We start from the raw sequence: 23,721 nt of genomic DNA, 5'->3' as shown, positions 1-23,721 counted from the left end.
AGGGCGGTGCGGTGACGCAGATCCGGGGGCGCAGCGGGCCGGCCGTTCCCATGGCGACGCGGGAGGGGCGGTGCTCGCGTGTGGCCGGCATGGAAGCGGCGGCGGAGCCCCGGGGGCGGCCCGCGGTGGGTGGCACCGGGGCGGGGCGGGCCGGGCCGGGCCGCGGTGCCGCTGGCGCCTGTGACCGCTGTGTTTCCGCCGCAGGTACAGGACGACGTGCGGAGCCTGCTGAGCCTGCTCGAAGCCCGGCAGGGGCAGCTGCGGGCCCGCATCGCCGCCTGCGAGGAGCTGACGGCGGAGATGGCCGCTCTCCAGGCCGCCCTGGCTGCCGACTGGCGCCCGCCCCGTGTAAGCTCCGGCCCGGACTCGGGGGAGGACAGGCGAGGGGCAGCGGGGGACGAGACACCGCGCCCGCCCCCCCTTCCCCGTTCTGTGGCGCCCCGGGAGCCGGGCGGGGCCGGGAACAGCTCCGTAGAGGGCGGCGGGGAGCCCTGAGAAGCCGCGCCGAGGCTGCCCGGGAGCGGCCGCAGGAGCCCGAGCCGGCAGCGCCAGGGGGACCGAAGGTTGGGTCCGGCCCCGGGCTCCAGGACGCCGGGCGGGTTAACGCGGGGCTGACCCGGACCGCAGCCGGGCGCCGGACTTCGCTTTCTCTGGTCGCGCTCCATTTGCAGTTCAAAATAAAGCAGCATTGGCTCAGCCTGTATCTCCTGAGGCCGCAGCTGGAGGCCTGGGGCCAGAGCTGGGGCTCCCAGTGCAAGGAAGATGGACTGTTGCAGAGGGGTCAAGAGGAGGACATGAAGATGCTCAGAGGGCTGGAGCAGCTCCCCTACGGAGAGAGGCTGAGGGAGCTGGGCTGGGGCAGCCTGGAGAAGAGAAGGCTGTGGGGGGACCTCACTGCAGCCTTCCAGTCCCTGAAGGGAGCAGAGGAACAGGAGGGGAATCGACTTGTTAAAGGGTGGATAATGGCAGGACAAGGGGGAATGGAGTGAAGCTGAAGGAGGGAAGGGTTAGATGAGATGTCAGGGGAAGTTCCTTGCAGAGAGAGTGGTGAGAGGCTGGAACAGGCTGCCCGGGGGGGGGGGGGGTGCCCCATCCCTGGGGGTGTTCAAGGCCAGGTTGGATGGGGCCCTGGGCAACCCTGTGTAGATCCAGGCCTGAATGTTGGTGGCCCTGCCTGTGGCAGGGGGGTTGAAACTGTGATCCTCAGGGTCCCTTCCAACCCTGACTGTTCTGCAATTCCTCCCTTCTGCCCAGCAAGAGAGACCTGGTGCAGTCCCACAGCCACAGGTGATACTCACACCTAGCACCAGCACTAGCTCAGCCTCCAGTGATGCCAACAGTCCCAATGCCACAGAACAAACCGGGGTGCTGCCCTTCAGCTGTCTGGGGTGGGGGCCTGGCAGATGGAAATGCTTTGCTACACCAAAAGCTCCATCTAATCAGAGTGGGTAGAGTCTATTTTCCTTACCACCAGTCACCCTCCCTCCAGTTCCCCTTCTCTTCAATACAAAGTACTTCAGACCTGAAGCCTCCAAAGGGAAGATGCCAAATCCTCCATCTTCTTACCTCCCTTGCAGCCTCAGCTGCCTCACAGTGGCAGCCACACTGAAGGCAGCTGGTGTGTACTCCCTTTCATGCAAACAAGAGCTTCTCATTTCCAAACAATCCAGCCTGCCTCTTACCAGAGTGACCTTGAGGATAGGAAGTTTGTGAAGGTCGCTGTTAGTGCAGGAAGGAAGAGGCTGCTGAGGAAGATGCCGTTGTCTGCCAGGGTCTGGAAACCCCTTTGGTGGGGGTTTCCTCACCCTCCTCTCCCAAAACACTGCTTAATACTCTGAGGAAAGACTGTCATAACACAATGTTTAAATAAGCATTTAATTAGGATTCCATTAGTATTAATATTGCTTTCAATTCCAAAAAAGTTAATTTCCACTTCTTTGCAGATATTTCAAAGTACAATATTAACTTCATACAAAATGAGCAATTAAGCAAACACCGTTATTTCACATTTTACATTCTTCAAAAAATACAAATTCATATTTACTCTTTTCTTTTTTTGGGTTTTGGAGATGCTCTTCCTTTGGAAGTACTGTACCTGTAACTAACATCTTCACATTGCTCAATGTAAGCACATTTGTTCCCATGTTTCATAGTTAAATAAATTCCTTTTAATACCATACACACATTCTCAAAAAAAAAAAAAACCCAAACCTGGGGGTTCTTTTTACTTTGTCATCTCCAAGACCATCACACCCAGCTCCCCATAATGTGTCAAACACCACAAAAGAGGCAACCTGACAACCTACAGATCTCCAAGACCTTCTGGTTTGACAACCACAGAGGTGTCAATGCTGAAGACTACTTCAGTTAACTAACCAGGCCTGTGGTTTGCACATCCCTGCTGATGCCAGCCTGCATGAAAACACATCTGCAACTGCAACTCTCTCCAAACAAGGGTCATACAGCTCAGCTCCAGTTCAGTAAGCAAGCAGAAGGACACAAAGCTACACAGCAAGAAATACCAGCTAACTGGAACTATGGTACTGCAAAAAACATACCCTTGGTTTTGCTGAAAAAAGAGATCATATGAAAAAAATTCCTTGTAAGAAAAAGTAGAAACTGCATCGAGTTGAGAAAAGTGTACACTGCATAATGAACCAAATTTTGGCCAGCTTTCACACCACCAAAAAGCATGGTGTGGGATTTTTTTGAAACTAGTTCCAAGAACACACGCACACACACACACTTAAAGACTATGTACACTACTACATAAATATCCAGTTTAATTTGCATTTCTCAGTGCAGACACAGAATCAAACTGTCTAGAACATAGGATATATATCAAGACAAGAGGCAAAAAAAAATGTCAAAGTTCAGCCCTGTCCATGAGTTATGAACTACAGGTAACGCTTATAAAATCTGGGACTTCGTTTCCAAAATAGGTTATGGAAAAAATAGTATACCAATTAAAAACTATGCAATCAGGAATCTGTAGGGTTCATTAAACATGCCTTTTGTTTTTTCTTGTGGTTTGGGGTGGGGGATTTTTTTGCCTTACAGTCCCAACTGACTCTAACAGTTCTGCCCAGCTTGCTCAGGTCACTAATGCCAAGGACTTTTCACCCACAGATCTCCAAGTGTTTTACCAAGACAAGTTTCCTTGTCCTCATCCCTCAGGTAGGAAACTGAGGCACGGAGAGGTTAAGTGACTTGCCCAAGGTGTCTCAGCCAGCCAAAAACATAACACCAAAGATCCCGTCTGCTGCACGTCACCAACCTGGCTCCCTCTCACTCCGGTGCCCATCTGTGCCCCCCACACATCAGGAACAGCTTTTCATCGCCAACCAGCCCCAAGGGCAATTACAGCTTAACTTCTCTTCCCCCAGCAGTTCCACAACCAACAGCTCAGTCTCGGTTCGATCTCCAAGCCTTATTACTAATAAGGTGTGGGAAGAGCACTGTAAACAGTTCAACCATGTCACTGCAGTTGCAAAAACAAAGTCTTGGGTGGCTGCAGAAGCAGCGCCATCCTCCATGAAGTAAGGCAGGTTAACAGGACACCAACAACGATCGCAAAGACAAATTTTAAAGGTGCAACATGCCTGTTTCAGAACAGCTTGTCACTCCTGTTCGTACTGGAGTGGCAGAACAGAGCAGCGGCCCAGCAAGGAAGGCCACCTCTCCCCAGAGCCCTTCGGCGGCCCGGGGAGAAGGGCCACTCCACAGAAGTGACAAGCAGCCCACCAGAAAGTGTGAGAGAAAAGGCCTGCTAAAGTACAGTGCTCTCATGGAGTATTTGCATAGATTGAACGTTGCTAGTGATGCATAATTTCTCTTGGGTACAGACAGGGAAGGGCAGTATGTCACTGAGCTAGTTACTATATATATTCAGTGAGACAGACACAGACACACCGACCACATGGGACACCGATCTTTAGCTATAAGTATTGCACCAATTTAAGTGCTCATCTTTGCACACCCCTGTTAACTTTTACTCAGAGCAAAAAATAAACTTTATGAAAGTATATACAAAAGAAATTGCAGCAATTGGGTTAAAGATAAAGTAACCTAAAGTGCATTTTTAGATACCAGTACGAGGTTCTGCGAACTAGTCTTTCTGGACACAGTCAGCATTACACAAGTGCCCGATTCGTACTTTGTTCTATGTAATTCAGTACCAGCATTTAAACAGTGCTGATTTTCCATCTTTCTACCTTCTACAAGCATTAGAAGCAACATCTACAGCCTTCAACTGTATGCCAAGTCTGCTCACATTGGGACACAGCTTGGCTACCAGAGCTGATGGGAATTAGACCCATTCTACACGTTTAAGCGTCTACACCCACCTAGAAACTGTGAGTAACTGAGTAGTAAATCCCTGCAGCCACAAACCAGCCAGATCTTTAGCACAGACCCAGAACAGCAGAGTTTTGCTCCCTGATAATCAAAGGGGGTTGTGAAATGCAGGTTTTTTGCAGGGGGAGGGCACACTGTTCTTGGAGGCTCAGACCATGCCCCTTTCTGGGAATCCAATCTCTTACTGGATATACAGCAGTAGAAACTCCCCCCCCCCCTTATTAAAATCATTACTGTGAATATGCTAAATGCTGGGGGAACAAGGGGAGGACAGAAAATTCTCTGGCACCAAGGAATCTGAGCTTTGCTGTGATTGTCCTCTCTTGCCAGCTGCCCCAGATCTTCTACCCAAGCGTGTTATCACCAGGGATGACACAAGCAGCCACTAGACACGGTGTGCACAAGCTGGGAAGCAGAGTAAGGATTAAACAACAATAGCACATCTGCACATTGCAATTGGGTGGGATACATGTGGTGCCTTCACAGAATCACCCTGTTCTCCGCTCATTACCAACTCAATTAAGTGTCACCTAAATCGCAGCCTGCCTGATGCACATAGAGGAGGGTAACAGCAAACCCAATGCAGCCAAGAAAGTCAGCAGAGACTCAGAACACATCGCTCTTCCTAGAACAACACACCAAGAGCAAACAGTAGCTGTGAAGAGAAAACAGCAGAGAGCACAACCTCCAGTGCCCACTCAAAGGGTGCATGCAGCACCTCACTTGCTGCCAATTAACACACTTCCAAATTAGCTTCTGATTTCAAAGCCTTTGGTAGATTCTTCTACGCATTTCTGTCACAAAGGAGTTTCTGAAGATGCTATCTGGTCCAACCAGAAGCATGTTTTGGGTGGACTAAGTCACAAGAAGCAAAAGTAGCATGGAAAAACAGTTCCCTGAAGGACGAATCGGCTCAGAAGAGGTTGCTAAATCCCCTCAGCTGTCACCTTCCAGGCCACATCTGGTACCCTTGTCCCCATCAGAGAAAACCCCGCAGCTCTGCGGGGATCTACGTCCTCCAGCATCAGCAGACTCACTCACACACACACAGACACACACATCCACTCACCCTCAAACACCGCTGCCACACTATGCCGCAGGAAAGGTGGAGGGCCCAGCGTGGCCTGTACCCCAATGGGGACCTCCTGGGCAGCTCCAGGCACCACCCACAATCCTCCAAAGCAGAGCTCTAGGCAATAGAGCTGCCAGGAGCCTCATCCCTGTGAGGACAGTCCCAGCCACGCAGGCCTGAGACTGTTTCTTCCACGTTCAAAGCAGCTTGTGCTGCTGTGTAACCAAACTGCATCGCAAAATAAAGCTGTAGGAGAAAAACCAAAGGGGGGAGGGGGGAAGGGGGGGTGTCACCATCTCTCTGCACTCTAGGGATTACCACCACAAACACAAAACATAAACCACTTCGTTAATCCTCATTCTGTGGACACAAACCTTATTGCAGCCCCACAACACACACGTACCCCCCAGCACCCCACGAGGAAACAGGGCGGCGTGCGGCAGGTCAGCCCGTGCCCCCCGACTCGGCGACGCTGCAGTCGCCAGAGCAGAATGCTCTGCCCTAGCAATGAGACCCACTTCCCAGGCACAGCACATCCTTTATACAACCTCTCCTCCCTCATGTTTGCCCCAGTGGGATGGTTTTTCCCTTCCACACCTTACACTGGGAAGGAAGCTGTGGGAGAGGTGAAAAGCCAGCTCCCCTTCATCTCATTTCCATCTCTGCTCTGGGAACAGGGGGAGAGCATGTGTGAGCCACACTCTCAGATAAGAGCACATCACAAGAGACTTAAAAAAACTCCTAATCATCCAGTAACCTGGGGAACTCTGGCTGCACCCAAATGATTCAGCCCAGCAGGCAGAGAGCAGCTCTGATCAAACATGAGCCAAAGATTCCCTATTCCACTAGAAGTTTGCATTCCTAAATTTAGTGCTCAGGACACTCCATGTTAATTGGCTTACAGTCATTATCTTTGCATCTCACTAATGACAACACTGTAAACTGAATAAAGAACTATTTAATATTCTTTCCTTTAACACAAAAGGACTGACAGCCAAAGCCAGAAAGATGGATAAAACACTATAAAATTACATCTTTTTTCTTTTTTTTAAAATAATGCAGCATAAATAAACAATTTAGAATGAGACTGCATTTATTGCAACATTACAGGCTTTTTGGTGGAAGGGGGGGGTTGTGTTTTATTTACCCTGAGTAGGTTAGAATATAGACTTTCAGTTTTGATATGAAAAAAACTACTATGTCGTGTAAAATCTTTAAGTCAAGAAATAGCCCCATGCACAAAAAGCTGGCATTGCAGTAGGTTGGAGGCAGATTCAGGCAGAAATTATATAGCTTAACAGAAAAAAAAAAATGAAGCAATTATGGACAGCTGAAGGATAGACTCACTGAATTGATGTTGAATCATTCTGAAAATTCTCCTAGAGTTGTTCTTGACAAAAAGATGAGAGTAACCAGCAAAGGCACCATGCTCCTGATTCAACAGTCCCACAGGTTAAGGATGACTTGTTTCTGAACAGAGCCAAATAAAGCAAAAGAGCAGCAGGCACCGGTCTGACTACGCCTGGGACTCACTGCATCCTTCAAAGGGAGGCAAAGCAAACAAGATTCTCCAGCCTGAGCAGGCAGGGGCTCTGATTGCGTTTCCGTGTTGTGAAAACAGTGTGTCTGCCACCACACTTCTCCATCGTAATGAAATTAAATGAACAGATCTATCAGAAGCACAGGTACTTGTGCTCTGCTGAAAGAAGCTCCCCAAAAATTTCTGTAGGCTTTAGTAACAGTGTTAGTACAAAGTGAACCCAGGTATCAGCTCCCAACTCAGTGATGTGACAATCACCTTCCAATAAAGCTACAGGTAAGTGATCTTCTCTGAGAATGCCAATTCCTACTACAGCAAATCCCCTCCCTGGGCTCCCCTCATAGTGCATGGTTAGTATCAGACATTAAGAGACAGAAGAAAAACTATAGACCCAAGGAGTTGTAACAAAGACCACTCACTGCCAGTACCTTAATCCCAAACTCAAGTGATGTGCAATTGGAGACAAACCAACCCCCCCCTTTTTCTTTTTAAAAATCTTTTTGCACACAAGTAACCTTAACTTCTGTGTTCACATATGACAAGCAAAAGTGACAGACAGTGCAGCCAAAACAGTTCATATATAACTTAGCTTTTCCTTTTTTTTTTTTTCCTTTTTTTAAGATAGATTTTCAAAGGTGGATGTACCTGGGATGTCACTAAGGTGACATCTGTGAAGCAGAAATAAGCCACAAAACTTCCAATGAGGAAGGAAAAAGAATCGATCCTTCAGTTTCTGCTTCTAAGGAGAAGGGTTTTACCCTCCAGGTGCAAAGGAAAGTCTGGAACATCTTCACTTAGAGAAGCTGCTATTCAAACCAATTTCTTCCTCGCCCTGCAGTAGTGCTTCGATTGGAATTATGTTAGATGGGGTTTCAGGACTTTGGAGGGACAGGAAGTCTGATACATCCATGGCACTTAATGTTTCAGTCTGTGAGTCTGAAGGGCTAACTGTCTGACTGCTCTGCCCACACGAAGGAGAAGAGGAAGGAAAGGTCTGAGGCTGCAGCTGGGGAGCTGGCTGCTCCAAAGCTTTTGAATCAGGCGAGGAACATTCCTTCTTCACGGTGGCTTTGTCCTTGGCAGAGTCTCGGCAGGCACACTGACACTGGCAGGCCTCCTCCTGCTTTATAATAATGACAGGAACACTGAGACCAATCTGCTGAACAGGGTTTCCTGAAGGTGAAACAAAGACAAAACACGATCCAGCTACAGGATTTCGCAGCAGGGAGAGACAAGCAGCCTTTGTTAAATCAGACTGGATGCACCTCGCAGCAGAGATTAACTGTTAGCTTGTCCAGGCAGAATTAACACCTCTAGCAGGTGATACATGAGAGAGAAGCAGCAGGTACTCTCTGTTGATGAACCCAGGTACAAGAGACCTGATCTACATTTCTTTACCCAGCACAGTACATCTCTTCTGAGAATCAGCGTAACTTTTACAGCATAAAAACCAAAGAAGAGTGGCATCCAAATGCCCCAGTCCCTCTGCACCAAGCTTTGATGACAACACACAACACCAGTAATTCCACTCACTCCTTGACACCAACACAGGTGTTTTTATGTTCATTTTCCCTCATTTCCTTTCCTCTCCCATCTTCCTTCTCATGCTTTCTCCTCACTATGCTGCTCTACTTGGCCAGCATCCTTCCCTTTTTAAAAACTTTAAGTTTTGAACTCACCTGATCTCTTCTGACTCTGCTTAATTCACCTCTGCATTACAGTAACGCTGTGTGGGAAGCATGTTCTGGCACAGAACTTCTACTGCTGTGTATCACATTAATTAACCTCACAGATGCTGCTCACCAAAAACAATTTGCTAGAGAATTGATAAAGTTTATGAGTTTGCTGCCTCTTTCATGCCTTCCTTTAAAAGCACAAAACCCAAATTATGTCCCTGCATTTCTCTCTTTTATTCTTAAATTCCCTTAAAATACCATTTTCATGAATACTAAATCTTATTTGAGAACCTGATTATCTTACAAGTTGTTACACCAACTGCTACAGGACAGATCTCAGCACAAACCAAGGAAACTGCACTTCAAACCTCAAGGTTAAAACTCACAAAAGGATTGTCTTCAACATTTCTGCAAGTAATAAACATCACCACAAACCCTGGCCAAGCTAACAGCACAACAAACAGAAAGAGAGAAATGCATGTTCATTGCCAAGCTTACCTGTGTTGCCAGCTACTGGTAATGCAGTGGTAAAAAAAACCTTTTCTACTTTTGGAACTTGTGGCTTTAAAGAGAAAAAGAAAAGAAAAAAGCATGAGTTGATTCCAATCAAATTTCTATTGTCCAAATTAGCTGCAATCAAAATATACACACATACCAAAGAACACAGAGAAAAGGTAATAAAGTGTAACGTTTAGCTTTGTTCTGAACATCCCAAAACTCAGAGTATTATTCCTATTGACAATCAAATGACTGCTGTGCTTGCTCATACTGCCTGTACCTGCTGCTGTTTTGTTCTTAGCCATTTGCAACTGAGAAAAGTATAAAAAGGGCAACAGTATCCTCAAAGACAAGATACCTGAAGTCTCAGCTATCCACATTTTCTGGGGAACAGTAAACATTCTCTTTTCCCAGAAAAATTTTCATTATCTTTACCAGGCTAAATTAGGAAGAGCCAGATTACAAAACATCCAAATAAAAACTTTACAGAGTTTTTTGCGCTTCTACTGGACAAAAGTAATAGATTAAATCCTACATATATTGTGAGGCCATATGATGCCTTGTCAGGGATAACCAAGCTGATACCTGCTGTGAGAAGCCCGTCACCATGGAGAAGCAGTGACCAAGATCTTTCTGCACCCTGGATTTCTCCATCTCTCCATTTTCTAACTCGTTATCTGTTTTAGGGGCTGCACCAGTGATGTGTTTGCACAGAATAACAGAATCACACAGAATCCCACAGTTGGAAAAGACCTTTGAGATCGAGTCCAACCGTTCCTGTCCTGTGCTAAACCACAGTCTGCGAAACACACCCAGGGTCGGTGACTCAACCCCCTCCCTGGGCAGCCTGTGCCAGTGCCCCAGAACCCTTTTGGGGAAGAACTTTTTCCCAATGTCTGATCTGACCCTGCCCTGGCACAGCTTGAGCCCATCCCCCTCATCCCATCACTTGTCACCTGGCTGAAGGAACCATCACCCACCTCTCTGCACCCTCCTGTCAGGTCACTGTAGGTGGAGATAAGGTCTCCCCTCAGCCTCCTCTTCTCCAGGCTGAACACCCCCAGCTCCCTCAGCTGCTCCTCAGAGGCTTTGCTGCTCTCCAGCCCCTTACCCAGCCTGGTTGCCCTTCTCTGGACACACTCCAGGACCCCCATGTCTTTCTTGTAGTGAGAGGCCCAAACCTGAACCCCTCATCAATGCCAAGTACAGGGGCACCATCCCTGCCCTGGCCCTGCTGGACACACTGTGTCTGACACAAGCCAAGATGCTGTTGGCCGCCTTGGCCACCCAGGCACACTGTTGGCTCATGGTCAGTCTGCAGTCACCCAACACCCCCAGGTTCTTCTCCCCAGCAGCTCTCCAGTTGCTTTGCCCCAGCCTGTAGCGCTGCTGGGGGTTGTTCTGTCCCAAGTTAAGGACTCTGCCCTTGGCCTTGTTGAACCTCATCCCACTGGTCTCAGCCCATCCTGTCCAGATCCCTCTGAAAATCCTCCCTCCCCTCAAGCAGATCCACACTTCCTCCCATCTTAGTGTCGTCCGCAAACTTACTGAGGGAGATTCAATCCCTTCATCCAGGTCACTGATAAAGACATTGAACAGGACAGGTCCCAGGGCTGAGCCCTGGGGAACACCACTGGTGACCGGCCTCCAGCTGGATTTAGCTCCATTCACCACAATTCTTTGGGCCTGGTATTATAAGCATTACACAATACCACATCCTGGTTTGTATCTTGTAACTCCAGGTTTGATTCCCTTCCTTTTTTAAAAGCAAGAACTCCAGGAGGAAGAATGCTGGATATACTAACCATTTGTTCTTGGCTTTGTGGAGAACCAGTGGCACCATTTAAAATCCATTGTAAGTTTTGCTCTCCCATGACAATGCTGGACTGCAGAATAGCAGTGCTCTGAGAAGGAGTAATTGTTATCGTTGGATTACTGGTCAGAACAGAGTTCGCACCAACAGGCACAGTCTGAACTACAGCTGGCAGGGGCTCAGTGGCACTTGATGCTGTTGGGGCAGCTGCCCCAGCAACCACTGAAAGTCCTGGTACAATGGGCTGCGGCGGTGTCTGAGTGTGCTGCAGGAAGTCTTGGTGACTGGCTGCAAACTGTGTGCTGTGAGGAACAGGCACTTCTGTGGATTGTAAAACAGTTGCAGGATTCCCAAATGCAGCTTGCTGTGAGCTGGTTCCTATGGAGGAAGGAGCAGCGGGTGCTGCTGAGGCTTGTAGTGCTGAGTGGGAAGGCTCAGAGATGCCCAGCTGCAGTACAAGTGGAAGAGACAACGAAGCCGAGTCTCCTGTGGAAGGCGGAACAGCGGTGACTGAGTCTGCATCGCCGTTAAAGCCTTCAATCAAGGCAGCTACCAAAAGAAACGGAAGAAAATAATACATTAGTCCTCAAAAGATCTGAATAAACAGCTTTTCCAATGAACTTATTGAGTGGACTTTTGTTAAGTAAAGCATTACCACTGTCACATCCTCAGGCTAGTCCTCAAAAACTTACTACACTGGAGAGTGAAATGGAAAAGCAGGTCCAAATTCAGGAAGCTGGTAACACTGAATACTAACTACCCACAAGTTGCTCAGCCTCAGGTTCTCTCCAAGAAACCTTTTCACCAGCGGGTTTGCGTGGCTGCACCAAGGAGCTTGGAAACAACACATATGTGGAAAGTCCAAGGGCAGCAGTGTCAGCTTCATACAACAGCATTTACAGTTCCCCTGTCCAAGTGTTACACCAGCACTGAGCACAATGCATTTTAACACAGAACCACCTCAACACCCCAGTTAAAGTTCTGTTTGCTATTTAAGGCTCTTGTGGGGCAGCAACCCTCAGTCTGAAACACTGCATTTAAGCACACGCACGCAGAGGGAGACAACTGCCCAAAACCACGCTTTCAAAGCAAGCGCGGCCACAACGTGTACCTGTCTGCTGAGAGTCGTCCTGATTTGCAGTATGATCTGGGCTCTGGAACATAGACTCAAAGATGCTTGCTGGTGAGATTGTGCTAAGATCTTGTCCATGTGTCTGGCAAATACAAAATAAAGAGGAAGACATCAGATAATGTTGTGCCTCACGTCTTCATAAACTCTGCACTCAAGCAGCACACGAGTGTCAGAAATAGCTCTCCAGTTAACCAGCCACCTTCAGGAAAGGCAACATATTTCACTTACCTGGAGTAAAACCACACTTCACTTGGTTTTGTTACCCACAATCAAGTTTACCAACATAATAAGCAAATCTTTACAAAAATAAACAAGTCCTTCAAAAGTAAAATACATTCTCCCGCATCCATACTTTGTTTAACCCTTACTTCTTGTAACACTGTTAGCAACAGACGTTAATTTGTTCTGGGTTGTTTGCAAAACCTTTTCTGAAGCAGAAACAACATAGCTCCTGCTCAGATTATATCTTGGATAGAACGTTATTATGGTAAATTCAGATGCAAAGCCTTTAAAACCAGGCTGAATTAAGGACTGCATATTTGGGAGGAAAATCCCTCTCCCTGGTTATTCTGTTCTGAGAGAGAAATATTTCTTTGTTCCCACATTCCAAAGAGAAATAGCACGAACTGTTGTGTTTAGAGGTTCAATGCTTTTTGTGGAGAGATCAGCTCCTACACACTGCCACAGGACAAACCAGCCATATTCAAGCCCATCTGAAACTATCCAAAGTCCTTTATTCTGGGAAAGCATCCATCTCCTGCACAGGCAAAACAAAAGCCTGAGCTTTTTGTTTTGCCCGAGCAAAACAAAAGCAGAGCCTGCTGGAGGCCTGGATGAGCAAAACAGAAGCAGCCAGCCATACATATCTAATTTGCTGTGTTCTAGTTGACAGGACAAGCACATTGCCAGGAAAAAGAACCCCACAACTCAAATTACAGGTGAGTCTATTCTTGGACAGCAACTCACTGGATTAGAGTTCTCCCGCAATTCTGAATCCGTTGATATGAGGCTTAAGTCACTCAGACAAAGTGAGTGGCTTGTATCCTGTAAAGAAGAAAAAGAAATTGGGGTTAGTTATTTAAAAACCAGAATCAGAAAGGTTTTAAATCACTTTTTAGAGTCCATACAATTTTTTTCTAGGCAGATCTATCTCTTTAACTTGTGTGTGACCCAAGTCTCGGTTCTAAAATCAAAGGAGTAGTATTACTAAGGGAAGGATTTAGCAGCTATCAAGGATTCTTAACATCTCTTTCATGTTACTTCCAAAAGATTCAATAACCTGTAATTTTCTATTAGCATAGGAATAAAATAGTCAATAGAAAATAAAATAAATAGTAACTGTTAAAGTTTATTTTACTTCACATATTTATTACACAGTATTGACTAAAGACATCAGAATCCACAGGGAAAGCATGATGATGACGATATATAACTGCCTATAAACCTGTGTCAATACCTGGCATGCTTGTCAGCACAGCAGTAGCCCAAGTATTAAAATTAGCATGATTAAAATGAAGAGGCAAATTCAGATGAGCTTTTCTAAATAAGAGTTGATAACTAAATACCACACCAGGAGTTTCAGAAATACTGATCCCCTGTTTGTTATCAGCACACTATAAACATTCAAGAATAAAGCTATGCTGCCCCCTTGAATACCAGCAATTTCAGACCTGGAATTGATTTCTCGGTTCAAAAGAGGCACCCATGGGTTTCTTCATGGGAGACAGGACACAAAGTAGTTGCAATTTCCTTGGAAAATCCTAGCCTGAAATGTTTCATCTCTACAGACCAAATTTCTTTCCCTAAAGTATGGTTTTAGCTCCCCCTATGGCAGAAACGTTAGAACAAGCGCTACTAACCTCACATACATTGTTATTGGGAAGTGCATTATAGGAATGTCCTTTCTCATGGCCTTTCATGTGACTCTTGAGACTATATTGTGTACTGAAAGTCTTCTCGCAGCCGTCACTGGGACAGAAGAAAGGTTTCTCCCCTGTGGGTGGCACAAAACATATAGCAAGCTTACTATACAAGATACATACCTTTAGAATACAGAGGAGTGCTAATGTTGTATAACGTCACTTCATGCACTCAGCATTCTTGGAAGTCTTGCTGATAAAAGCTTCCCTTTTACCCCCTGACCTGACACAAGACCACATTTAATTTCTATGCATCGTTACCAATACATTTGGGAAGCACACATTAAATTCAAGACCCATCAAGCACAAATAGAAGTGCATAAATGGAATATTGGGGATCGCCCTCAGCCAGGAGCAGGAGTTCACACTTGGCCTTGACAAACTTAGGGAGGTTGGTGTCGGTCCACTCCTCCAGCCCGTGAACGCCCCCCTGGATGGCATCCCTTCCCTCACGCATACCACTCAGCTTGGTGTCACACCCATAGTATATTGTAGTATAAATACATAGTGGGATTCTGAGAGTATAAACTGAATCAGATCAGTTAAAACAACCCCCTTGGGACTTACCAGTATGTGTCCTAACATGTGTTTTAAGGTGGTGGCTTGCAGCAAAAGCCTTTCCGCAGCCATCATGCTCACACCTGAAAGAGGCATCACGGAAGAGTTAGCATCAGGCTGCTTTCTGCATTCCTTAGAGCCTTGGGTCACGCCTTGCAACAGGTCAGGACTCTGGAAAGCAGGTCTAATGGTGTCAGCAACCAGGTACCTCCCACCAGCCACAATGGATGCTACAGACAGCAGCAGGGCTCCAAACACAACTTTAAAATTCAAGCATGAAGTCAGCATTTTGGGGGGGTCCTCCACAGCATGCCAGCACTGAAACAGCAGTATGTTTTATAACCATACTCACTGTGGCACACATTTATGTTTAAAGAAACAGCTTGACTCTTCATTCTTGTCTGTGAAAACAAGTCAGGTCATTTCACCCACTTTTACGGGCAACTGAGGGAGATGTAGAACAAACGTGCTCAAACACTGGCCACCTTCACTTCTTTCCTCAGAACAGCTTTTCTTTCAGGACACTAACAGCTGCCTTTTGGCACAGGGGGCCCCACAGAAGTAACGACTGTCACCCAGCAACTTACCGAAATGGCTTTTCTCCTGTGTGTGTTCGAATGTGCTTCCTCAGGTCACTGTGCGTTGTGAAGTATTTACTGCAGCCTTCTGATTCACAGTTAAATGTTTTCCCTGTGTGAAGCCTCTGATGTGCTTTCAGCCTAAAAAAATAAACCAAACATCCAAAAAAAATCCCTCTTATGTCTCATCTCTTTAGGATGAGACAGCCCCTACCTGAGGCAAGCCTGCCATTCATTCAAACATGTAGGACACTATCAAGGGTGTAATGTACTCTGAATTGAAGGTAAGAGCTTCTGAGAGTAACCAATATTGTTTCTAAAGTCATCATCATTTGGGGATCTTATTAATGTTTATAAATATCTCAAGTGTGGGACAGAGGGGGAAATGGTGAGCCTCTTTTCTATGGTCTGTGGGGACAGGACAAGGGGCAATGGGCTCAAGTTGGAGCACAGGGAGTTCCACACCAATATGGAGAAGAACTTCTTCATGGTGAGGGAGCCCTGGGACAGGCTGCCCAGGGGGTGTGGAGTCTCCTTCTCTGGAGAGATTCCAGCCCCGTCTGGACACCAACCTGTGTGACCTGTCCTAGGGACCCTGCTTTGGCAGGGGGTTGGACCCCATGGGCTCTGGAGGCCCCTTCCAACCCCTACGATTCTGTGATCAAACCAATCCGTGAACTGGTTTTATACCATCTTCAATACCACTGTGATATAACCAAGCTAAGCAGGTTATCACAGGTTCTATTATCCTGCTCTTGGTATAGCATTTGCACATATTGGGGGTGGGTGGGTAGTTATATTCCTATCTGTACCTGGAAGCAGCACAGTAACAATATTCAGACAGGAGCAAAAAGCAGAGGCAACTTGCCACATCTACCAGATGAAGAGGCAGAGACTTCCTACCTGTACAGGGTGTTGAATGCCTTCTCACAGCCCTGCACATCACATTCAAACGGCTTCTCCTTCGTGTGCACTCGAACGTGGATTTTGAGGCTGTAGGAGGTAAGAAAGGCCTTGCCACAGCCTTCTTGATTGCAGACAAAAGTGTATTCCCCACGATGTGTCTTTTGGTGAGTGCGCAGGTTTCCAGCAGTGCTATAGGTGCGTGGACAGCCCTCAAAGGTGCACTGGTATCTCTTAACCTAAGAGACAAAAAAGGCTTTATACTTCATAATTTTTTAGGCTTTTCTGGAATCTTGACAGGGGTAGAACTGCAGCTAAATATCAAAGATGACAGAAGAGATTTCAAACCCAAAGGCAAAAAAAAGAGTAAATTTTAATTGCCATTTAATTATCAGATAATTTAGTATTTCAGCTGCAGTATGCGAGGACAGAGTTGGCAGACACTGAAAAACACACTGATCTTATACAATAGTAATCGACTCAAGCACTTTTAGCCTGGAGAAGAGGAGGCTGAGGGGAGACCTTATCACTACCTACAACTACCTGAAGGGAGGTTGTAGAGAGATGGGTGATGGTCTCTTCAGCCAGGGGACAGTAGATGGGACAAGGGGCAATGGGCTCAAGCTGTGCCAGGGCAGGGTCAGAGCAGATGTGAGAGGAAAGTTCTTCCCTGAAAGAGTTGTAGGGATGTGGAACAGGCTGCCCAGGGAGGGGCTGAGTCACCATCTGGATGTGTATAAAAAAAAGGGTAGATGAGGTATTTAGGGATACGGTTTAGCACAGGACAGGGACAGTTGGACTTGATGATCTTAAAGGTCTTTTCCAACCTTGGAATTCTGTGATTCTGTGAGTAGAAGGAAAAATGTAATTCAATATGTTTCTAGCTAAAAATCTGATAAAATAGTTGGAGAGGACACAAAGAGGCTTATCAAACCTACCTGCTACTGCTATTTCCATATGTAGCACTCGGGTGCTTCTAGCGGAGCTGCTTATTTGTGGAAGAAAACACCAATGGAAAACATCCCTTCACAACCCAACCCTCCAAAGCACTGCCCCACGTCCTGAGTTCCCATTAACACCTCCAACAAGAACTACAGTTTTCATCATCTCCTGTGCCTAACCATCAGTCTGTTTACGACTTTGTTTTATCTAAAAACCAGGCTCCATTGGGCTTTGTTCTCCCGTGTTTACGAAACAGTCGATGCCTGAAGTGTAATGCATCAAACAAGGTGCTTTTACATCAAAAGGCAAGTGTCCCAGATTTCTCAGGCAGCTAGCTAGACCCCCAGGAAGCAATTTCACATCCAACCAGACCTGGGAGCCATCCCAGCTTGTGTGAAAGGCAGAAAAAGGCCACGTAGCAACTTCCAACATGCAAGTGGTAACGCTTAATTAAATCTCAATCTCTCCTGTGAAGTAGAAGGAATAAGCCATCTGATATGCTTAAATAAATCTATCATTAATTACCAGACTGACAGCTTTCATTTGACTGTTGCAGTTGAGAAGTTTTACCATGTAAAAGTGATTACAGAGCTCAAGGGAAGACCTGGGACCTGATGGTCGATGGGCAAGAAGCAGAATAGTCCAAAAGATGCCAATTTGGAAGGCAATGCAAACTCAGAGGAGCAGGACCTTACAGACACAGTACTACAACAACTGGGCAGGAAAGTATCAGCACACAGGCCAGAAGCATTCCTCTTTCCCAAGGCACAAAGCACATAGCTCAGTGTAGTGTCATTGCTTAGGCAGGGATTCAGACAGGCTTCAAAAACACCCAGACAATGAACGGGGTGGACTGACACCAGGAGTACCAGATCAACCTATACATAACCTGTATGTAACTCTCACAGGTTTCTACTATCTCCTGACTCAACAACTGGCTTTTTTTCTAAATTTATATACAACCATCAGAACATTTGATAATCATGGTCTTTACTACCATGTCTTGGAAGCCAAGACAAGAACATGAGATGCTTAATCTAATGTCACACAAGCACAAAATCACTTTACTTGGAGTCCTGTTCCTCTCAAGAGTAGCAGCAATTTAGGCAGATATGTTAAAGGAGTAACACCAAAACCACATTTTGGTGTGCCTAATTAAGGACTATATTTTTTAATCCTTCCATAAAGTAAATTGATTAATGCTTTGTGTAATATCACAGAAATGAAAGAAACAACAGGCTTCAGTAAAACCATCATGAGATCTGCAAATGGCTCTCAAACATGTCTGGGTGTTGTCCAGAAGTTGTCTCCCATTCATGTCCTATAATAGCACAAGAGCAAGGATCTGGGACACATTCCTCATTATGCTAACTGTTGTTGGCACTGCTGAAGGTCACATCGGTGCTGCAGGTCAAGGAAGGAACCTATCTTCAGCTTGGCTTTCAAACAGACAAAGTAACAGCCCTTAAACATGTCAATCTGAGCTGTGTGCACTCAGCCTCTCCTCCTAAGAACACCTACTACTAGATCCTACATCAAGAACACGAGAACCAAGGCACACAAGGGGTGGGTCATTGCACGCTTCCACTCCCAGTAACACCAGAACTGGGGTCTGAAGCACACATCTCAGGGCTGTAACAGTTGGGGTACTGAGTCCCCAGCCACAAAAATGATCCAAGGGCTGGAGCACCTCTCCTGTGAAGACAGGCTGAAAGAGTTGGGCTTGTTCAACTTGGAGAAGAGAAGGCTCCAGAGGGACCTTATAGCAGCCTTCCAGTCCCTGAAAGGTGCCTATAGGAAAGCTGGGGAAGAACTGTTCCTGAGGGCATGGAGCGACAGGATGCAGGGTGATGGGTTTAAACTAGAATAGGGGAGATTTAGGTTGGGTGTCAGGAAAAAGTTCTTCCCTCTGAGGGTGGTGGATCATTGGCACAGGTTGCCCAGAGAGGTGGTGGAAGCCCCTGGAAACATTCAAGGTCAGGCTGGATGTGGCTCTGAGTGTCCTGATCTAGTGAAGATGTCCCTGTCACTGCAGGGGCTTGGACCAGATGGCCTGTAAAGGTTCCTTCCAACATCCTATGATTCTATACTGTACTACAGGCCACCCTCCCCAGCCCTTTCCATAACACACAGCCACAAACTACATAGAAATCAAGCAAGCTGCCTGCTAAGCTTTCTAGGTGTTTATATTTCCGTCTAGAAAGCGAAAGGAGAATATTAAATATATATTAAGGATTTGGCTCCCGGCTGCCGATGCACAACGTCAAAGAAAGGTGGCAGTAACAGGTTCAGTTTAAAAGCCCGAACCATGACAAAGGCCTTGCAGTGCTCCCCCCTTTTCTCCAAGGCTGAAGCTTTAATTGCACAAATTATTCTGTGCAGGATACCATGGTCAGAAGCAATACTACTGCTGTGTCCTGCGCAGCATAAAACACAAAGCATCCAATTCTCTTTTCACATTAGGAATGTCAGTACATCAAATAAGCACTGATTATACACATAAAACTACATAGGTATCGACCATGAAAGACCAGCAAGTACTCAAGACTATTGCCACACACAAACAAGGACAGGAAAGAAACACAGCAGCAACAGGACAAACCACAGATGTGTCCAGCAGCAACTGGTTTCAGATACAATGGTGCAGCTGCATCGCATGCGCCTTTTGCAAAGGACAGCGCTGCCTCACCCAAGGAGATGTGCCAGAGGGAAGCTAGAAGAGCCTTAATTAAGCATTTACCATAGAAGTAGGAATTAGTTGACCAATAATCCACAGGACTGACTAAAACAGAGCCTGACACTCCATGCCAAAGTCAACTTAAGCTACTCAGTTTGCCTTTAACTCGAGTTTATGCGATTCCTCCTAAATTACTAATTTTTCTATGATTGTTAAACAAAATAAAATTGAAATACAAGACTATAATCATATTTATTCTGACAGGAATTATAACCAGCAAAGCATAAAATAACGAAAGGAAGTTAAAGCTAATTAAGCATAAAAGCCTCTCTTGCTTCATAAACGTCTAACACTGACCTGAAGATTTAAGACTTTAAAACAGTTATCACATGTGTTGGAGCTGCTACAGATGTTCTGGAAGTACCAAAGAATTGAACTGCTGACATTTAGAGCTGAGCCAGATGTTCAGGGGTTTTAGAGCTTTCCCTTCCTCATCTCTAGGCAGCTTATGAAGCAGTTGAAGCAGTGAGGCAAAAAGGGCTTTGACAAGAGGGAAGCATCACATATGCTTGGAGCTTATTCACACAACATGCAAATTATGGTCTAATTCCCCCTCAAAAAAAAAAATTAAAAAGAGATGAAAAATAAACGCCAATAAAGGATTTTGTTAGGGAATGCCAGGTCTTAGAAGCCTTTTTTCCAAAGAAGGAGGAATAAAATGCATTTAATTGCTTGTGCAGTCTTTAACACTGGTGTAGCTACACACACTGTTCTCTGTCACTACAGATAGTGAGGCCCTTATCCTATAAAAAGGGAAGAAAGTACTGACATGACTGATGGACAAAAATGTAAACATATTAGCAGTTAAGAAGGTAAGATCCAGCAGCTTCTACCAGGAAAGAAAACAGAGCAAGAGGAGTTCCTTGGACTTCAGTGGGCTCACTGACCAGACCTCAGTGCAGAAGTTCCATCGGTGGGACCTACAGCCCCATCTCCTCACTGCTCAGCGAGCGACAAGGTTCCCTGCTAATCTAAATTATTCAGCGTCCAAATCCAGCTTCCTTTCTCAGCAAGGGCTCGTTTCAGTAATTCTCTCTCACACAGAGTATCAGTTATACAAGGAGTTGATACTACCACTGCTGATAATAGCACAGAGGCTTGTAGAGATCATCCCCTGTTTAACTCAGAAGGGCTAAAAAAGGAGCACAGCACTGTCACTACACTGGTATTTCAGTCATCTTTGCATGGATTTTGCACCTAAAAAACAAGAACCCCAAGACCATTTGTACAAGCCCTCAGCACTCTGCATGCAGGTAGAGCTCATTAGGGAAACAAAATTAGTGGTAATCACCATTTTAAACAATTAGGCTGGCTTAAGCTTTCAAAACACAGTGGAAGGTAGTCTAAAGTTTCCCTTATCCTCTTCTCACAGCTTCTCTAGTAGACACTATAAAGCTACAAGACATTTTAAGTGTGGCATTTTCAGCTTTGTACTGTCAACAGTCTGGTATTTAACCCATAACTTGGCCATGCTTTCTTCAAGAATGTGGTTAACCACAGAATAACAGAGTTCAGATCCTTCTTAATTATCTCAACCCAGGAAATAATTGTTCAACCAAAGCCAAATAATAAATAGAATACCATTAAAATCACATAGGCTACTAGTATAAAAGCATTTTCAGTGCTGTATTCTCCTGCTACCTGGTGTGTTACCTCACATCAAAAAGTGCTTCCTGGCTGTTTCAGAAGCAAGCAGTGGGATACTAAGAGTGAAAACTGATGACACTCACAGCATTGCTGCTGACCCATTATGCAACTGGAAAATGGTCACACCTATTGGCACAAAGCATTACTACTGCTACAAGTAACAGCAGGTTTAATGGAGCGTCATCCACTACGCTTAAAGAGAGAGAGAAACTCTGCCCGTCCCCCAGTGAGCAGTTTTAATAAAAAATATATATTTTTTTCAAAGCATTTAAGGTGAAAAGCACAAAAAGCATAAAACTCAGAAGCCCATTTAGCTACTTACTTCTTTGAGCTTAGTTTCTGGGCATTCAGACTGCAAAGTAAGTGTTGCTCCTTCAATATTTCTTGGCATAGGAGTTGAACCAGGATTTATTGTTAGATGAATCTGATCTGGAGAAATAATATGTTGCACGTAACCCTGGGACATTCCTTCATGATCTGCTATTAAGTGAAATCCTTCTTCGTGACCCTCTGGTAAAAAAGGCAAGTGATCACCGCACTGTCCTTCATCCTCCTCATCTTCCAACACGCTGTGGTCCTGCTCTATGAGCACAGTTGTCCTGTCATAGACCGTCCCAGACGATGAAGAAACCAGCCCGTTTTTATCAGCAAACCTCATCATATTGTCATCTTGGGTTAAATCGTCCTCCTCCACCTCATAGTAGATAACGTTGCCTTCAGGGCTGTTCTCCCCCATGGCTCACCGCCTCTCAGCGCGACATCGTGAAGTTCGACCGTAGCGACTCATCTGCAACACAAGGACGGCGGCGGGGTCAGGCGGCCCTGCCCCGGCCCGGGCCCCGGCTCCGCTCACAGGCAGGGGCCGCGCGGCTCCCGCCGGCCGCCCAGCCCCAGGGCAGCGGCGGAGGCGGAGGCGCCGGGCCCCGCGCCGCGGCCCCCGCCCCGCGGGCCGGGGAAGGCGTCCCCTCCCTGAGCGCAGCGCTACCCCCGCCCGGCCCGGCCGCGTACTGCCGCGCCTCGCCTCCCCGCGAGGAGCCGTCACAGGAACCTCTGCAGAAACGCACCGCCCCCCCGCACAGGCGCCGAAGACCGCGGCCCCGCCGCGCTCCAGCCGGCCCCGCCGCGCTCACCGAGCTCCCGGCAGCAGTGGCGGTTCCTTCCCCGCCCCAGCGGCACCATGATTACCAGCACACTCACTTCCGCTTCCGGTCCGCGCGCGGCCCGACGGGAACGCCGCGCCCACCGCGGGGCTTCGCGGGAAGGGGCGGGGCCGCGCTTGCGCATTCGGTGGTGGCTCGGGGCCCTTTTCCAGCCCCGAGAGCGGCGGGAGTCCCGGGGTGCTGCGGCGGAGGCCGCCGCCATCGCGCCTCTTGCGGCACTCGCCTCGGCCCCGCGGCCTTCCCGCCACCTCCCGGCTCTAAAGTAACCGGGGTTCTCGCAGCTCGGTCCCTTCCCTCCGGCCTGTCGCCGTCCCGCGCTGGAACGGGGCAGCAGAAGCGCCAGGGCGGGGTCGGGCGTCACGCTCGTGGTGCTGTCCCGGGGCAGCGCACCGTGCAGGGCGGCTGCGCCAGGCCTGGTACCCTGAGATGTAAATCACTGTCAGGAGCCTGGCGTCGGGAACCCTGGAATCTTAGTTGGAGGCTCCCGGCCCCACACAGCCCAGCCCAGTCAGAGCTGCACTGAGCGCATCGTCCAGACGCTTCCTGCCCTCAGCCCAGCTCGGGGCTGGGACCCCTTCCCTGGGGAGCCTGGGCCAGACCCCCCTCAGTGCAGAACCTCTTCCTGACACCCAGCCTACACCTCCCCTGGGGCAGCTTCACGCTGTTCCCTGGGGTTCCCTCCCTGGTCCCCAAAGAGAGGAGAGAGAGCGATGCTGCCCCTCCGCTCCCCTCATCAGGAAGCCACAGACCCCATGAGGTCTCCCCTCAGCCTCCTCTTCTCCAGGCTGAGCAACCCCAGGGACTGCAGCCTTTACTCATAAGCCTTCCCCTCCAGACCCTTCCCCACCCTCCCTGCCCTCCTCCGGACACTCTCCAATAGTTTTGTGTCCCTCTCGTACTGTGACACCCAGAAGCGCACCCAGTGCTCGAGGTGAGGCTGCCCCAGTGCAGTGCAGAGCGGGACAATCCCCTCCCTGGACGGGCTGGCTGTGCTGTGCTGGACGCACCCCAGGATGTGGTTGGGCTCCTGGCAGCCTGGGCACACTGCTGGCTTATGATTAACTCGCTGTCAACCAAGACCCTCAAATCCCTCTCGGCAGGGCTGGCCTCCAGCAGCTCATCGCCCAGTCCGTCTGCACAGCCAGGGCTGCCCCTTCCCAGGTGCAGAATCCAGCACTAAACCAGCCAAA

At 47.5% G+C, this 23,721-nt stretch overlaps 2 protein-coding genes across 2 annotated transcripts; one reads left to right on the top strand and one right to left on the bottom strand.

The window, feature by feature from the left end:
- Window positions 1–47: 47 nt before the first annotated feature.
- LOC311200177 (uncharacterized protein) lies at window positions 48–632 on the top strand. Its single transcript, XM_084274361.1, has 2 exons — window positions 48–125; window positions 205–632. The coding sequence occupies exons 1-2, from the start codon at window positions 51–53 to the stop codon at window positions 493–495; spliced, it is 366 nt and encodes a 121-aa protein (XP_084130487.1). The 5' UTR covers window positions 48–50; the 3' UTR covers window positions 496–632.
- Window positions 633–7,154: 6,522 nt separating this feature from the next.
- MTF1 (metal regulatory transcription factor 1) lies at window positions 7,155–22,546 on the bottom strand. Its single transcript, XM_084274068.1, has 11 exons — window positions 22,502–22,546; window positions 21,694–22,158; window positions 16,046–16,284; window positions 15,152–15,283; window positions 14,574–14,647; window positions 13,947–14,080; window positions 13,054–13,131; window positions 12,067–12,169; window positions 10,948–11,504; window positions 9,143–9,206; window positions 7,155–8,141 (listed from the first exon to the last, which is right to left on the bottom strand). The coding sequence occupies exons 2-11, from the start codon at window positions 22,105–22,107 to the stop codon at window positions 7,759–7,761; spliced, it is 2,178 nt and encodes a 725-aa protein (XP_084130194.1). The 5' UTR covers window positions 22,108–22,158; window positions 22,502–22,546; the 3' UTR covers window positions 7,155–7,758.
- Between the last annotated feature and the right edge of the window lie 1,175 nt (window positions 22,547–23,721).

This window comes from Gallinula chloropus (genome assembly GCF_964237585.1).
Source record: "Gallinula chloropus genome assembly, chromosome: 22".
Lineage (NCBI taxonomy): Eukaryota > Metazoa > Chordata > Aves > Gruiformes > Rallidae > Gallinula > Gallinula chloropus.
The sequence above is the reverse complement of the archived record's forward strand: the minus strand, read 5'-3'. Positions and strand labels throughout refer to the sequence as shown.

Coding starts and splice junctions, on each gene's coding strand:
- LOC311200177 (XM_084274361.1), top strand. CDS start 51: ATGGCGACGCGGGAGGGGCGGTGCTCGCGTGTGGCCGGCATGGAAGCG. Junction 126..204: donor AGCCCCGGGGGCGGCCCGCG/GTGGGTGGCACC, acceptor TTTCCGCCGCAG/GTACAGGACGACGTGCGGAG.
- MTF1 (XM_084274068.1), bottom strand. CDS start 22,107: ATGGGGGAGAACAGCCCTGAAGGCAACGTTATCTACTATGAGGTGGAG. Junction 16,285..21,693: donor CAGAAACTAAGCTCAAAGAA/GTAAGTAGCTAA, acceptor TTTGTCTCTTAG/GTTAAGAGATACCAGTGCAC. Junction 8,142..9,142: donor ACCAGTAGCTGGCAACACAG/GTAAGCTTGGCA, acceptor TTTCACCTTCAG/GAAACCCTGTTCAGCAGATT.